The 17,497-nt window shown below is 37.8% G+C and overlaps 1 protein-coding gene across 1 annotated transcript in view; it reads right to left on the reverse strand.

Moving 5' to 3' along the window:
• LOC142143449 (cytochrome P450 2K1-like) overlaps positions 1–9,730 on the reverse strand; it is a 26,706-nt gene extending 16,976 nt beyond the window's left edge. The window contains exons 1-5 of the mRNA XM_075201298.1: positions 9,611–9,730; positions 7,848–8,044; positions 4,608–4,770; positions 3,607–3,756; positions 1–95 (exon numbers count right to left, since the gene is read on the reverse strand). The exon at positions 1–95 is cut by the window's left edge and continues 66 nt beyond it. Coding sequence (XP_075057399.1) covers positions 1–95; positions 3,607–3,756; positions 4,608–4,770; positions 7,848–8,030 — 591 coding nt within the window. The 5' untranslated portion in view covers positions 8,031–8,044; positions 9,611–9,730. The remainder of the gene's footprint in view (positions 96–3,606; positions 3,757–4,607; positions 4,771–7,847; positions 8,045–9,610) is intronic.
• Between the last annotated feature and the right edge of the window lie 7,767 nt (positions 9,731–17,497).

Consider the following 17,497-nt stretch of genomic DNA (forward strand, 5'->3'; position numbering starts at 1 on the left):
TGGATCATCATATTCATATCTATGACCGAGTAGTATGGAGACTATTATATTGGCTACAGCAGTGTTAATGATGGTTAAATTATCAAAGGGTTTTCCTGAAAATAGATTTTTACATTGAAAATGAGCATTATTAATAGTGAGAAAAAGTAAAAATGTACATATAAGAATATAATGTATCATTATAATACATGAGTGGTGTGAATACTTGTATAAACAGCCGTGAAAGATATTCTTATCAACTTCTGACATCATCAGCCAGTCATCAAGAATAATAACACTACAATGTACATGACATTCATGCGAGTGGGTGACAAATATAAAATGCTTCACATTTCTTCAAACAACTTCTATTTCATTCTACCATTAAACTGCATCCCAATATACACAGATCTTCCTCTCCACCTAAGTCTGTTTTAGCTCAGCAAAACTTCTCATTTAGTTGTGCTCAGTAGTTTAACTAGCAATGGCTCCATTAAAGCGAACATGTCATTGGATGGCCAGTGGCCAGTTAAGCCACTTACCACTTTTCTCTTTAGTGGCTAAACATGAATACTCAGTCCTTGTATTCTGCTCCTACAGGGACAGGACACCCAACTGTCCGTCAAATTGTCCTTTGTCTCTGATCTCCTACCTCCTGTAGGACACACACAAGCCTCACTCTGGACCATCTACTGGTCTCCTCTAACTGTTCCCTTAGCTACTCTGTGTGCCATATCCTCAGCCCCGTGCTGAGTCATACCATAAATTTGAATGTCCCTCAAAATCAGGACTGTGCTACCAGAACTGGAATACTTGTCCAACAGCTGTTATTTTCTTCCTGTTTTTGCAACTTTCACTACCTGTTGTTGCCTGTCCAGCTTGGAAAGCAGATAAATGAGATTCGCTTCCCGGAAAGCCAAGCATGGAATGAACACAAAATAAAGTAAAATTATTACAACATGGTTTGACAAAGTGCAACTTTGCACCTTAAGCTGAATTTGCAGCACAGTGGCTAAGTGGTTAGCAATTCTGCCTCACAGCACTGGGGTCATGAGTTCAATTCCCGATCATGGCCTTATCTGTGTGGAGTTTGTATGTTCTCCCCGTGTTTGCGTGGGTTTCCTCCGGGTGCTCCGGTTTCCTCCCACACTCCAAAAATATACTAGTAGGTTAATTGGCTGCTATCAAAATTGACCCTAGTCTCTCTCTGTCTGTCTGTCTGTCTGTCTGTCTGTGTGTTAGGGAATTTAGACTGTAAGCTCCAATGGCACAGGGACTGATGTGCATGAGTTCTCTGCACAGCGTTGCGGAATTAGTGGCGCTATATAAATAACTGGTGATGATGATGATGATAATTTGTTCCCCCCTAACTGTAAATAAGACCCCATGTGCTTATTGGATTTTACACCTGATTGGACAATAGAGTTTAACCGTGTTTGACTCCTGTCTATAAGGTAGACATGGCAGAGCTTGAGAGATTCAGAGGTGAACAATCTTTTTAATTAAGAGAATAGAGGGGTTACATTATAAACAAACACTGGATAAGATTGAAAAAAAATGTTTTAGAAATGACCTAATTAGTATGTAGAAAATATACAAAGATCTATCTTGTGAGCTTTTAATACCCAGAACAGTGCAGGAGACAAGGAGGCAGCTAGCATGACTAGCGGAAAGAGAGTTCCTTCATCACTTTACTTTTTCCATATCGCCACTTGTAAATTCCTGCACCGATCTTTCTAAATTTCCACTTTGATCAATCTATATATATACAATACAATCCAAAGGAGGAAAAATAAGTATAGTGACCTAAACAAGCACTCCAGGTACATATGAGTAGAGAATTAATACATATTATTTTTATTGGTATGCATTAAAAATGGTACGTATAGATATACCACGCAGATAAAAAAGCGAAATATAAAAAAGATTGTAGTGTTGAAAAGTATAGAATTTAAAAATAAGTTGACCCTGTGGTGGAGCCGATAAGAATTTGTACTATTTCCAAAAGGAAAATCACTGTTATACAATCTCTTGTGGGAATATACAACACAAATTAGTTCATAAGTATCGGAATAGGGTGGCAGAAATTGAACATATTCTGCCTAGTGACAGCGTGTCACTTATATAATCCTCAGTATATAGTGTTGTGTATAGTATAAACTACAGATGGCAATATTTGCCTAGTGTATTCCACATGTATGGAGATTTTATCGGATTACCATATGAATTAACAGTTATTTAAAATTCATAGGATACGAGCCTTATTTAGTGTATCAAGAGGTTTGCCAAGTATCTGATGGCTAATTCACATTTATGTGCACCTACTTAGGCTAATGAGTAGTAGCTCTAAGAGTAGCTAGGTAACTTATATTTAATAGGTAATCACTATGGCATCAGTCTCCTCATCAGAACGCTAAGTCGCTAATAGTCTGTTCCCATATGATATTTCATTGGTCTGCTATGTTGGAATAGCGAGTATGATAGCGCTGGTGGAATATTTGTGGAGGAATCTGAGTTGAACATGTTCTGCCTAGTAACAGCATGTGTCAGTATTTGGTGTTGTATATAACATAAGCTGTGAATGGCAGTATTTGCCTAGTATGTCCCCCACTTATAGAGACTTTATCAGGTTACCATATAGCTTAGAAGGTATTGGAAATTCATAAGGCACAAGCCCTATCCAATGTATCAAGACGTTGCCACGTATTTAGTGGCTAATTATCATATGTATATACATACTGGGGTTAATGAATAGTAGCTCTAAAAGTGATCTAGGTAGCTCGTATATGATAGGTAATCTTTATATCATCAGTCTCCTCATCAAAGCGCTAAGTCGCTAGTAGTATATTTCCATATAGTGATTCATTAGTCTATTATACTGGGATAGCGCTAGTAGAGTGTTTGTAGAGGAATCTGAATAACAGTTTGTTAGTCTGTATCAGCGGCAGAGCGCCGCGGTCGGCTCCACCTACTTCCGGGTCTGACGTCACACTATATACAGGGGCGCCTAGAGGGGATAAGCGTGTAGCAATTACCATGGCCCAAGGTATACCAGGGGGCCTAGGCCCGCACTGCAGACTATCAAAGTGTTTCCTGGGACTGGGCGGGGGGGGGCGGTGTGGAGATTTCGGTGAGGCAGTCTATGTGGTCGATGCATACGCTGTCAAATCGCATACTACTAAATGCGGCAATGTCATTCATTCATTGAATATTGCACTGCACCATTTAGTAATGAGAGTGCACAATATTCTATGAATGATTGATGCCTACACAATGAGTACTATGCGCTGTGACAGGCATGTAGTGCATATACAATAATAAATGTGCATTATCTATAGGGGAGTAAATTACTGTGATTATATAGTCATTCACTCCAGTATATATAATACACGTTTAGTCTTGTATATGCATTATATCTCAGAGGAAAGTTATATTGCTGCACATGAAACATCAGATTTACTCTAATAAACACCTATTTACTGAGAACTTGGAACTGATATAGAGACCTCCCTTTAGAAAAAAGGAAAGCAGAGTATACATATATATATATATATTTTTATATATATTTATATATATATATATATATATATATATATTGTGAAAATGAGGGCGAGAGCAAAGACTCACCTTTATAGGATCTAAATGTCTGCATTAAATATTCACATTCATCATTAATCTTGTTTTCTATGCTTTTCTTCCCCATCCCATAATCTCGTAGTGTTGTAAGAGTAAATCGTCTCATCACTTTCCAGTTCTCACCATGAGCAAAGACAATACCTGAATAGAATGAATACACATCTCTTTGTTACATTTATTTCTACTGCATTTACAATGGACATTATTTATGCTGAGATATGAATGTCACCAAAATGACAGCTGTCCCTAACAACTAAATGTCACAGTCTCCCCACCAACCCACCACCAGATTCTAGTCCATAGACTACCTTCTCACACTCCATTCATCCTGAGACAAATGTGTCATAAAGCTTTATAGCCATGGCTTGTGCAGGTTTAGAGTAGCCTAGAGGGACATCTGACAGATTAGGCTTTGTCTTTAATTAAATATCCATTTTAAAACAAATGACAGCAACCCGGAACTTAGTAAATATACCCTGTGAAGATATGCGGATCCCAAATCACTCAGACATGGTATTAGAGGAAAAATAGAAGGATGATTAATTCTGCAGAGAAGGATTAAATACAACACGGCTCCTTAACGATAACAGGTCCAACAAGTGATGAAATCAGTTCAAATAAATCCAGTGGGATAGGTACAGCACAGTCCCCTTAACAGTAGCAGGTCCAACAAGTCAGAAAATCAGTTCAAGTAAATCCAGTGAGATATGTTCCACAGCAACTCTCTGGCAGAGCATTACCTCTTGGCCAAAAGTTAATCACACAAGTCCAGCTTCACGGGTAACCTCTTTTAGGTCATATTATATTATGTCAAATTAGTTTTGTGTCAGTGGCATCTGTATGTTGCCACTTTTGAAATGCATGTGAGCAGTGACTGGGATTTTTTATTTATTGAGCAGGACTTATTTTACTTTGATGTACTTGCAATGTGTTTAATATATGCATTCAACTCTTTTTATGTTTTATAATGACTTTACACTCAAAATAGTTACCATGTCCTCTTGATGTTTTCTCAAATATTGGTGAATTGGGTCGTTCAGAAAATTCCTCAGCATAGTTGATTAGAGCATCTTTTACAGTGTCATAACCACACAGGATGACCATCTTTTCTAATCCTAACTGGACGCTGAATACTGAGCCGTACTTCTTGGACAACTGTAAAAACAATCAAAAAAAGAATCAGCAGAGCATTAAAAGAACAATTATTAAATATTTTTTAAGCTTAACATTTTGGCTCCCATTTCCCACAATCACCCCACCCATGATTTACCCTCACCCATTTTCTCCTCTCTCACAAATAACTGGCCCAATCCAGTGTGGAATGTCTCATCTAGAATGTGAGTCTGGAGTTATTCTTGTCAAGTATACTCCAAGGACCTCACTAAGAGTTGGACGCAAAGTCCGTTTTAGGCACATCGAACAAAAAAACACTATCCCGCATGTGCAGAAGGCACCATATCCGTCTGCATCTTGGACGAAATTACACTTCCGACAGCTTGCGGCTCACTATGAGAGAATGGTCGGAATGCGGAATTGTGAACGCGTGACCATGTAAATAAGTCCTAGTCGCAGTGAGGCGCAGACGCAACACACGTCAGAAAAGGGCTAAAGCTGTGCGGCAGGAATTAGATGGCGCAAGCGGTTAGCTAGCTGCAGGGACTGCTCACAGCTCGGTAGGGTATTACGACTGGGACGCAACTGGGGTTGCTTGCCACTCGTAATACCCTACAAAGCTGCGGCACACTCCCAATACTACACTTCTTAAACAGACTTTGCGTCTGAATCTAAATTAGGTCCTCAATCTGTACATGCCAGTTGGACACCTCCCAAATAAGCAAATGTGTGTGGGAACAGACAACAGAAAACTCAGTGAGTCTTGATAGTGTAGATAGGCTGTTAGGATGTGAGCTCGTATGAGCAGGGCCCCTCTCCCCTCCTGTCTCCATACCTGTTCTTCTACTCCATCTTCACTCATATGTCTGCCCGGAGTTCTGAAGTATTAGTACTTTGTGTTTATTGCTGTGTACTATGTCACCCTGTATGGTCTCCTGTTTGTATTATGTACGGCGCTGCGGAAACCTTGTGGCGCCTAACAAATAAATGATAATAATAATAATAGGCTGAGTGTAACAAAATAAAATTCACAAATATCTCTTTCTTAATATTAATATTCATCATTTATATTCATATTAATATTATATTCATCATTTAATATACACCGGTGTGTGAAGAAATCTTTTTTCATAGTAGAAAATTATTTATTTATTTTAGGTCAATATGAATAAAATAATTTAGAGAATTGCTACTTTGTGAATGTTATTGTTAAAAGTAGCGGATGGCACATCTATATAATATTGTTGAGTGGAGAATTTTTAATGAGGAAAATAAAAGCTGTTAATTTTCACTGGAAATAAATAACTTGTAAAAAAACATATTTTGGCTCCACGAAAAAAGTATCTACTATATAAATGCCTAGTGGCGTGTGTGGAAAAAAAAAAACCAAACTGCAGTGCCACCTGCTGGGCAGAGTTATACACTTACCTATATATTTCTTGAAGGAGAAGTGACAGTTGGGAGGGGTTGGTGGTTGCCAGGGGTGACAGTGGGGAGTTTTTAACACCTTACGTAGCTTGATGAAGGATGTGGCGATGAAGATGAAGGATGAGGTGATGGAGAAAAATGATGAGGTGGTGACATGTGGACAAAACCACGTTAAAAAAGGGCGCTTGCGTCGGGAAGTAACGCTCTTCCCCTGAGGAGGCCTGGGCTAGGCCCAAATGCATGACAAGAACCTTTTTAACACCTTAAGTAGCTTGATTTGACTAGAATGCATGAGAATCATGCACGGGTTAACTTGTTTAAACATATGTTTATAGATGTAATATCATACCAGTTTGCTTGTGAATCCCACTCAATATTTAGTAACTTTGCTCAATGCTGAAAATCTTTGCTGAAACTATTGCACCCAATCAGATATTTACTTTGAATGTCTTATACTAGACAGAAAAAAAACAAGTTGCTGATTGGTTGCTGTGGTTCAGTACGGAGTTGTAGTAGCACAGAGCGATGTCAGTAAATAATCCTCTGCCTATTTTTTCTGGAATTAATGTGTAACTCATTGCAATTGTGAAATTGGGAAACCAATATTGCATTTTACGTTCAATATCATGATATTTCTCATTTAAACAAATTTATTCAAGTAACAATCCCACATTTTAGGTGCAATTCTGGAGCAGGTGATATTTTTATCCACAATTCTATTTATGAAACTATTGCTGTGAAAAAGAGAATGTAAACCTAAGATTATTTTACTATATTCCTTCCTCTCTTAGACTAGCAGAAGCATCAACAGCTCTACCCAAACTCTGAGGCTTCATTTTCTGATGGTTATGGGAGAATAATGCAGTGAGTGTTCATTTTCATAAAACGACAACTGGAATATTAGTAAGAATTACTACTATTGCGCATGTTATTGACATGTCACTAACATTGTTGGCATTAAAACTCTGTTTAGCTTATTACTCATAGTAATGCTGGATGAGGGTTTAGGTAGGGTGATGTTTCATACTTGCAAAAAAACAAAAAAATAGATAAATTAAAAGCTATAGTATGTTCACACCATTCACTATCACCTACTAATTTGCTATAGTGTATTAGTTACAATATATAACCAAATGTATCTAACACCTACCTTAGTTTGGAAAACCTCCCCAGTTTACTTGTAAATGGCATTTTCAAAATTTATCAAAAAATACACTTTGGGTCTACTTAAGTTAAATTTACAAAGGACTCTTTACTAACATTGCATTTAGTGGCAAAATTTGCAAACAAACACAGGAATAAATGGGCAATTAGCTTATATTTGTCTTGTTCAAATTAAATAATGAAAGTAAATGTCTGAGTGGTGTATTTTAGTACATATTTTGCCCCTGGATAAAATGTAAGTAATTGAGCCTTATATTGACCAAACAGTGGACATATCCTTTAAATTTAAAGGGTTTCAATGTTAGTATTTTGTGGGGGTTTTTTTAGCTCAATTTGAAAGCCTATTGTCACACATCTCCCGAGTTCTGTGTAGATTTAAGCAGCAACATGAGCGATTTTCCAGGACCTTTCTAGTTAGAGTGAATGGTGGGGGGCACTCCTAAATATAATATTATTGACAAGAGGATTGTGTAACATTCTTAAATAAGGCATATTAATGATTTAGTGGTCTTAAGTACAAGTATTACCTCTATAAATGTATTATGGGGTTTTGCCACATCAATGATGTTCAAATTTCCAATGATCGGTAAAGGCGTTGGTCCAGGGGGGAAATTCTTGTTGTTGCCTTGTTTCCCATTGTTAAAAACATTGGCCAAAAATAGGATGATAACAACAGACAGAAGAATTGTGACCGGGTCAATGGTAATCATGTCTTCTGTACAATCTAGAGAGGGAAGATAAAACATATAGGAAACAAATTAGTTATAAACAAAATACAGAACAAACCATGGTAAATGAAGATACCATTCCTGTCCTGCTATGGTTCTGGCCATCAGGAAAGGATAGTGCATAGCACTGAATGTTAGATGGAGATGATGACCTCCATACTACAGCATTGAATTAGGACAGGATAAGATGGAGCATATCACTGGATGTTAGGAGGAGATGATGAATTCCATGCAACAACCTGGTTGCATGGACTGAAGAAGAATAATTAAGAGTGCGAGGTAGGGCTTCCATTTCAAAACTTTTGGGACCCCAACAGACTGACGAGCAGGCCCTCCATGTCTGCAGTGCTTTTCTACATATTAGAACCACATTGCACATCTTGTGTCACAGTAGTTTACAGTACATACCACTTACTGCACATCAGCAATTACATTTTATTAAATCAAAAATAGAACCTATCAAAGAAGAACTTCAGTGAAAGTCAAATTAAAAAGTAATTAAATGTCAATTTTTTGATGGACTTATGCAATAAGTCAACCAAAATCAATAGTATTCATCGCCTCATCTATCAGTTTATTCCCAGTTTATGTATTTTAAAAAACATTAAGTTCGGATGTTATCGCTTCAATATGTATTGGGAAAACTTTTTGTATTATAAACAATAACACACCACCTACTGCATAGTATTATGGATATTCTAATTCAGCTCAAATTCCCGTGAGCTAGATAAAATCCCTAGTCATGTCGTCTTGTACTTTTAGATGGGCACAGAACTCCTTGATGACTCTTAATATCCTGATAATTTACAGTAGGGGTTATTAATGAATTAAAACCACACAAACACAATCATCTTGTTATTTCCTTTAAGCTATAACTCCAAATGTAATATTTCTATATTTAATGACCTAAATCACTATAATACAACCCAACCTTCAAATGGCTAATAAGAAATAATCAGGAGTTATTTTAAATGAACAAATAAAATCAATTTTCAGAGCTACCAAAGACAAGTGAATACATATATACAGACATTCACTAATAACCATAAGTTACAGCAATATATATATATATATATATATATATATATATATATATATATATATATATATATATATATATATATATATATCTCGAGCTACAAGTGCTCATTTGAGTAAGTCAAGCTTGCACTATATTCTAGTACACACAATGGAATGCTTAAGCTTATGTTTGCCTACAAGAAAGGCTGTGTACAACATGAAATTAGGCAAGTTTACAGATATAATCTGAATGATAACACAGATGTATAGTTTTTTTACACTAAACTTCAGGATTACAAAATTTGGGCTAAATTGATAGAAAAAGTAAGAGGGAGAATCAGGAACGAGAGAGAAAATTTTATATAAGTACTGTCCATTTAAGAGATCGACAAGTTTGAGGTACACAGCAATAGCAAACAAATAGGTATTACGTAAATGAGTATATTACCACCTAATAATATATGTGCTCCAATTACTTTATAGTTTCCTAGAAAATAAGTTGTCAGCTATGGTATGAAAATAAATAGTATTTGGTTTCTTACTTTGAGCACTGTACAGTGTAGAACATAAACAATGAGCGGGTCTGGTCTCTCCTCCTCTGTCCTTCTGTACAGGATCAATTGCTTTTAAACCCTGGGAGAATATATAAGCCTTATCTTGTCCTCACGTGTTGATATTTATGGACTGCTAACATTCCAACTGCTACTCTCTTTACTACCCCTCCCACAATATATATATATACTGTACATTCAAGAGAGCGTTAACCTATTGTTACATAATAGTTTCCAACCTACCAGCTCAGCAATTCATAAAGAGGTTAAGTAAGTTTACAATAATAACTCTTACTCCTATCAGTCAAAAAGAAAATGATGGTAGGTCCACTTTGCCCCAGAGTTAATGATCCTTCATTTGTGAGTTTCAATATTCTGTCATTTTAAGATTTTTATTAAAAACCTGATTGATTAATGTAACTCAGTGGTAAAGAGAACTGACTGTAAAAACATCTGCACACACTACTGCTGAAGATCCTGGTTCAAAGGCTACTAATGTATATACCACATATGGAATAGTTTATGTTAATGTACTGTACTCCTGCAGTCATTGTTAGGAGCCATGCTACATAAGGTGATGGGGATGAGAATGCCATACATATAGACATGATCACAGAGCACTTCCTCATACATGGGTAGATTTATCAAATGTTCTAAAAAGGAAAAGTGGAGGTGTTGCCCATAGCTACACATTAGGGTCTAGCTAACATTTATCTTATACATTCTAGAAAATGTTAGCTAAAATCAGACTAGTTGCTATGGGCAACATCTCCACGTTACCTTTTTAGAAGGTTTGATATATCTACTCTACAGCCACTGTGAGGAGCCCTGCTATATAAGGTAATAAGAAGGTGATTATTATCAAGCACCTTCTCTTACAGAGATAAACACTAATGTACCTTCCCTACAGTTATTATGATGAGTACAGGTATAAAAGGTATAGAGAAGGGTGAATGTCATACACACAGACAGGATTACCAAGCATCTTCTCTCTCAGCCACTATGAGGAGCCCTGCTATACATGGCGATGAGAAGGAAGGATGTCATACATACAGACTGATCCTATTACACAAAATGCTTTAATCTCCAAGTGAGAACTTCCCATCACTGTTGACACATAAGTGCTGTACCTCAACATGTACTGATTTATTCTTTTTCTTAGATTAAAATAAAAAAATAAAATTCAATTCACCAGGCTACATCTTATTGCTGTATGTAGCCCAAAGCAGACAGAGATCATTTCTTTTTGGTCAATTCTGAAGGGAAGAAAGTTTATGGAAGGAGGAAAGTTTATGTATACAGAGAATAAATGCTCTTCAAAGGAATTGTGTTGGCCATTTGGACTGTTCATGTATTTGTGCCAGAGATGCTGGCAGCTCCAATGTTGTGTACACTATAATCCACTGACCCAAGATCCACATTAATGAAATTGGATTTGAGGTAATCTGATGTAAAATTGCACATTATACATGTCACACGTTGAGGTGGAAACTTCTCAACCACAGATTTTGGCTGTGTATTTCTTTGGTTGATATAAAGCATTTACTTACATAATTAACAGTTCCCATATCTGTTAAGTTTATCTTCATCCACACCAGGTGCAGCAAATTACTTTGAATGTAATACTAACCTCTGATTGTCCAGTGTAATACGCTGCTGAAAATTCCAGGGAAGAAGTTCCTACCTGTTATCTACAGGCCCAAAGTGTGTACCTGCGATCAGAGGAGAGAAACTAAAATATTAATCTTCCATCAAGTGGGTTACAATACAATGGAAGCAGAACTAAGTGCAGTGGCTGTGAAGGAATGAAAACTTTTTTACCATTTAAAAGTGGACAGCATGGTGGCTAAGTGGTTAGCACTTCTGCCTCACAGCGCTGGGGTCATGAGTTAAATTCCTGACCATGGCCTTATCTATGTGGAGTTTATATGTTCTCCCTGTTTTTTTGGGGGTTTCCTCCCACACTCCAAAATCATACTAGTAGATTAATTGGCTGCTATCAAAATTGACCCTAGTCTCTCTCTCCCTGTGCATGTATGTTAGAGAATTTAGACTGAAAAGCTCCAATGGGGCAGGGATTGATGTGAATAAGTTCTCTGTACAGCGCTGCAGAATCAGTGGCGCTATATAAATAAATGGTGATGATGATGATGGTAAAGGTATACATGTGGCATGTAAATTGCCTTTTAAATTTTGTGTATTAAAAATATATTCCACCACTTTAGAGAACATTACTTATATGGGCTTTTTGGTCTAATAGACTTTCTATTTTTTTAATACTCGTTTGTATCATAACTGGAGAGAACTGCATGCAATCTTTGACACCATAAAAATAAGAACATATACACTACACTTCACCTTTACTCTACCGAAAGACCTCACATTACCTTACTGCTAACTCACCTTTTCTTTGTTTGTGGAAGTTACATCAATCAGCTCCAGAACTCATTTGACTTGTCCCTCCCCCTTCTATTCCATCAGATAACGCACTGTATCTGCTAAACTCTGCCTTTCTCTAAATGATTTAACTGCTTAATGATAATGTTTCTTTCCACTGCACAATAAAACTCTTTGTAACACATTAAGTTATTACTGTTATTACTGTTATTACAGACACCAATATAGATTCAGCAAACAATGTCTCAGCTTTAATCAAAATTTAAAAGGTAGCAGAGAAAGCAAAATGCAAGTTCAGCTAAACAGACTAATACTAAACCAAATGAGTGGATGGACACATTGCCCAGAACTCACTAAACCAAGGATATTATCCGTTACTGAATGGCCGGCACTTAATCTGGCATCAGAGAAACTATACCCCCTCTAAACTCACAATGATGTGCTCACAAAAAATAGGTCAAGTTGTCCACCATACAAAAGGAACTATTGAGTCTGGTCCACCGTAATCAAGGGATGTTAAATTAGTAAACCCCACAAGTGCCCTTATGTCACAGCCAGTGGCTCTATTAAGTTTTTTCAGTAGACTCCTTATAATGGGGAACGGAGTACTACCTCTCCATCAGATCCTGGGGATGACATAGGAACAGTGCAAGTTAAGTGCTATTCATCCATTCTTTATCGCCCTAAAATCCTCCCTGATTTTAAAAATCAACTCTAAGGGCTAGATTTACTAAACGGCAGGTTTGAAGAAGTGGAGATGTTGCCTATAGCAACCAATCAGATTCTAGCTTTCATTTTGTAGAATGCACTAAACAAATGATAGCTAGAATATGATTGGTTGCTATAGGCAACATCTCCACTTTTTCAAACCCGCTGATTAGTAAATATACCCCTAAAGCTCTAAGGATTTGCGTTTACCCAAATCGTTCCCTCCAAGATGTGCAATAATTATGTCAGGAGGGCCGCGATTCAAAACTGCTGATACCAACATGGCCATAAGATCCGGACAGTACAAAGCCCTCTTAGACAACCAACGTATTTCACTGAGGTTAGAAAAGGACAACCACTCATGGGCCACATGGTGCCTGGATGCCCAATACATAATTGAATTACAAACCACCCTTATTAGCATTGGCAGCATGTGCACATCTGTAAATTTATTTGTATGTATTTAAAAAACAACAGATAGTTATGCTCTGGAATCACAAAATCATTTAAACTGTGAGTCCTTCAATTGGGTTTCACACATTTAATCTTGGATAAATTAGTTAAAATTGGACTGGGCCAACAGCGAACATTTTGTAGAGCTCAATAAGGGAGACTTATGCTCACTTGCTTACAGAGTTAATGATAAATTTTAGTCTACTAATAATAATACCCAGATTAGTCTCTGCTTCGTAGACTAGGTATACTCTGTAATTGGCGAGTCACTGAGTGGCAGGCAGTTATGATAAACTAGCCATCCCTCGCACACCGTGCCATAGAACAATACTGCATTAAAATTGTTTAACTTCATCAAGGAATCCACATTCAATGATAACTGTATACAATAGATGAGTTGTCTGACATGGTGATTGGATCCCCAATTGATGCAAGAGTAGGTCCTCACTATTCCTGGAGGGCCGAATCTGCATCGTAAACCTACGTTAACAATACATCATTTTAGTCAATTGTGATACATAAATTAGTGTTCTATTCAACTGGACACATAAATGGAAAAATATAGGGACAAAGAATTTGACAACAAATAAGAACCATTTGCCCCATTTAGTCTGCCCATTTTTAACCTATGGTAATCTAAAACCCTGTTTTATACTTTATTCTTTGTAAGGTTATCCTTATGTTTATCCCAAGCATGTTTAAATTGCTCTACTGCATTAGCCTCTACCTCCTCTTATTCACTACCCTATCTGTGAAGTAGTTTCTCCTCACATTTCCTCTGAAACTACTTCCATCCAGTGTCAGTGCATGTCCCTGTGTTCTAATATTTCTCGTCCTTTGAAGAATGTTTCCCTCCTGTACCTTGTTAAAACCTTTGGTATATTTGAAAGTTTCTATCATGTCCCCCCTTTCCCTTCTCTGCCCCAAACCATACATATTAAGATCTTTTAGTCTTTCCAGGTAAGGTTTGTGATGTAGACCATGTATCATTTTAGTTGCCCTTCTTTGTACAGTCTGTAATGTATTTATATCCTTCTGGAGATATGGCATCCACAATTGAAAACAGTATTCTAGATGAGGACACAAGATCCTCAAAGTATGCGGTGTCTCTCATGTCATTGCTGTATGCAGTGTCAAGACAAACTGAATGCTTGCAGAGCGGGAAAAATATACTTGTTTCAGCCAATCATCAGATAATTTGATAATTACGCACAGGCTATAGAAGTACCTGCCTCTGGTATCAATTACTCCCCATGATTTCCATTCCTTTAATAGAATGATGTTTAAATTTATATATAAGCTTGTCTGGATATAGCCTTTTAATGTAGGCGTTATGATGAAATATGCATAAAGGAAAATTCATATTAAATGGCAATAGATTAAATAATAAAAACATAATTGCCTGCATATGAAATATTTATTAGAAAACCAATCCCTTTGGTGATGATTGCATGGAGGTATATAGTTATAGTATGTATTTAAGGTGCAGACCCAATTTTGACTGTGTGGAAAATGCCGTTCCAGTGCAGTGACTCCACCTAGTCTCATCATGGCCAACAGATTTCCACATCCGTAAAACTCAGCGGTAAGCCGGATTGGCCACTGCACTTAACTAAAAAGCGGTCATCATATGGATGCTATACTAAATCCTCCTCATAGTCAAATTGTTGCTTCTCATAGAAAGAGAACAAAGCATGTTCTAGCATGTCATTAGCCCATTGTCTATGTAGGCCACTGCAAAACTTAAAAGCCTGCAAGACAAATGGGGCATGACTTAAAAGCCTCTACCGAGATACCCATTTGTCAAAAATGTCATAGCCTACTTAGCCATGTCACCCCACTGCGCTTCAAACTGTGTGACTGTATTTTCAAATAGGTTTGCTGTTTTCCTGCCAAGATAGGTGAGCATGTAATAGCCTCTCTAGATTATGTGGACCCTGGTCAGTCAGAACAGTCGTCACTGTACTATCATGACCTGTCATCTTTGGTGTACAGAAAATGCAGTGTGAGCGTCATACTCATCGGAGGCACATGTCATCTGATCCACTTTCAGAGGGTCCCCTTGCTCCCGTATGTTGTGCTGAGAGGTGTTATTCCTTGGCTATTGCTCCACGAGACCTGCTGTGAAGCTCTGGTGCATTGACCTGAAAATCTGCTTTACTCAGTGAAATCTGCTGTACTAAAGTGGGAAACATGCTAATGCCTAGAAATGCATGCCACTGTAAACTTGCCTTTACAAGCCATTGCCCCTTTAAATTTAAGCTGTGAAGATGCCGATCTCCCACGAGATGAAAAAAACAGGGCATGATACATTTACCCCTCTGTGTGTGTTAGGGAATATATACTTTACGCCTCAATGGGCAGGGACTGATGTGAGTGAGTTCTCTGTACAGCGCTGCGGAATTAGTGGCGCTATATAAATAAATGATGATGATGAGTGAGGATGTCTCCTACCTGTGTTTTTAGAGCAGCAGAGGGAGATGGCTGGGAGAGGTTAGAAATGGGTTGCACAGGTGAGGAGTACATGATGTGGGAGAGAGGGTAGTGAGAATGGAAGCTGCTAAGGAAGCAGTGTGGGTGTTTGAGATACCCCCCTTGCCCAGGTGTTGAAGCAGCAGGAGATGTTGGGTATGGGGGGAATTGCACAGGTAAGTGGTACATGATGTGGCAGAGAGAAAAGTAGGGATGGGGGTAGGAAGAAGTCAGGAGGTGGAAATGGCCCTCTTTGCCTGGGAACTTGCATGCAGCATGGGGAGTGTCCCCCAACCTCTGGTTCATAATGAGGACACTGATTGGCACAGGAAGGGAATCTGTTGCCTGTGCACACTGCTAAATGAGCCATGCACAAGCAGAGTAAAGGAATGGGAATCCCACCTCCTCCTCTCACACCAAGAAGGAACACCAATGCAGCCCTGAGAGCTGAGCAGTGAAGCTGCTGGCTCCATGCCCGAGGACAAAAGCTGGGCATTGGCGAGCACCTGACATTGCCATGACGATACTGAGGATTTTTTTGTGTTACAGCGCCAACGAATGTTGTGCGGCAAAAGAGGCAGAATGAGCTAGTGTGGAATGTGCAAGTGTGGAAAACTCTATGGATTCTATTCTATTGGCTGATACCAGGAAATTTACTAAGATTTTAACCCTTAATAGGTAAGTGCATTGTAAACGCACATAAACTTAATGCACTTCAGTGCATTCAACTTTAGGGCCTCTCTTGTCAGAATACATGGTGAACGGATTCCGACCTAGGCAAATATCAATGATGGTAATACAGAGGGTATTAATACTGACTGAGATTTACTAAGAGGGTATAGGAGCCAAATATATTCAGCAAATGCTATTTGTATTAGAGATAGCTTGTATGCAATAATGACAGGCTCTCTATCTAGCTTAGCTAGCTGGCAGTGAAGGCAGTGTGAAGCTATTGTTACAAGGCCTCGGACCCTTTAAATAGATTTTATTCTCCTCTATATATTAGTAGTCAGTCCCCCATATTGTTAATCAGAATGTTATTATTGAAAACAGCATAAGGCTATCTTATTCATATGATGTCTCTGAATAAGATAGCCTTATGCTGTTTTCATCAATAAAATTCTGATTAACAATATCGGGGACTGACTACTAATACATAGAGGATAAAATCTTTTCAAAGGGTCCGATGCCTTGTACCGATAGCTTCACACTGCCTTCACTGCCAGCTAGCTAAGCTAGATAGAGAGCCTGTCATTATTGCATGCAAGCTATCTCTAATACACATAGCAGAAGCTGAATCGATTTGGCTCCTATACCCTCTTATGGAATGTCAGTCAGTATTAGTACCCTCTGTAATACAACCATTGCTATCTGCCTAAGTGGGAATCTGTTCACCATAGGTTGTTAAGATATCAGTGTAATGATAAGATATTAGTCAGGTCCTATACATTTACATTTCTTAGAAGTATGTTCCTTAAGCCAATATATTTATGGGGAATTCATTTTGGCATTCTCCTAATATAAGTAGTGTAATGATTAAAGAATTGACACAAGACTAATTTTGGTGAATAATACATCGTTATTTGAGAAATAATGATGATCACAGAATAAGGACTTTAATAGATTGATACTAATAAGTAACACATTGGTGTAAATATAAATCAATATCCTGTTCAGATATATACATAATGAGACCTGGCAGCGTAGCCGCCATTCTATGACAATCTTTTAACCACGTCTATTGTTTTCACCACTTTGTTTTTATTATTTCGCTACCAGTAATACTCAGGACAACATTGGGAACACTCAATTCATATTAATTTTAATTGATTTAATAAAGAGAATTTT

Source organism: Mixophyes fleayi, chromosome 3 (assembly GCF_038048845.1).
Source record: "Mixophyes fleayi isolate aMixFle1 chromosome 3, aMixFle1.hap1, whole genome shotgun sequence".
Taxonomy (NCBI): Eukaryota; Metazoa; Chordata; class Amphibia; order Anura; family Limnodynastidae; genus Mixophyes; species Mixophyes fleayi.